The 657-nt window shown below is 65.4% G+C and overlaps 1 protein-coding gene across 1 annotated transcript in view; it reads left to right on the top strand.

Annotated features, from left to right (window-relative positions):
• The first annotated feature begins 413 nt into the window (after positions 1–413).
• The window catches only part of WDR81 (WD repeat domain 81), a 10,080-nt gene continuing 9,836 nt past the window's right edge, over positions 414–657 (top strand). Inside the window, 2 exon segments of the mRNA XM_010085053.1 lie at positions 414–496; positions 498–657. Of these exon segments, the coding sequence (XP_010083355.1) occupies positions 414–496; positions 498–657 (243 nt within the window).

The following is a 657-nucleotide window of genomic DNA, read 5'->3' as shown; positions in this document are numbered from 1 at the left end:
CCCATTTTGGCCCCCCCCCCCAGCCGTAGGGCTGCAGAGGTCCCATCATGTCCCCTTCCCCATCTCTGTGGTTCTGCAGGTCCCATCGTGCCCCCGCACTGGTCCCATCATGTCCCCCTCCCTGGCCGTGGGGCTGCGGATGTCCCGCTGTGTCCCCCTCCCTGGGTGTGGAGGTCCCACCTCGTCCCCTCCAACCAGGGCTGGTCCCTTCTCAACTCCCACCCCCAATTCAATGTCAAGCTCCTAAAACCAGCATTGTTTTCCCCCGTTGGCAATGGGGAAGTGAGACTTGCTGCGTGACGCCTGCTCTGGGGGATGACCTGGGGCAGCTGCGGGGAGGGCAGGGACGGTGCCACGCTCCTCCGCTCCCTCACAGCCTCTCTGCGCCGTCTTTCTTCCAGCAGAAAGCCAGTATGGATGGTTTCCTCCAGAGCGTGGAGAAGGACCTGAACATCGACCGCCGGCAGCTGGCCGCCGCCACCGAGGGGACCCACGTCATGGCTGACGAGCCTCAAAGAGCGCCGGGTGCTGCCCGCCGGGTGCCCGCGCCCGGAGGGGCTGAGCGACGTGGAGGTGAGGACATTCCTGCAGCACTCTGTGCAGAAGCTGCCCGCGGGCTGGACTCGAGTGGAAATCCACGGATTGCGGAAAGACCGG

This window comes from Pterocles gutturalis, unplaced genomic scaffold (assembly GCF_000699245.1).
Source record: "Pterocles gutturalis isolate BGI_N339 unplaced genomic scaffold, ASM69924v1 scaffold29945, whole genome shotgun sequence".
NCBI lineage: Eukaryota > Metazoa > Chordata > Aves > Pterocliformes > Pteroclidae > Pterocles > Pterocles gutturalis.
This window is presented reverse-complemented; position numbering and strand designations above follow the sequence as displayed.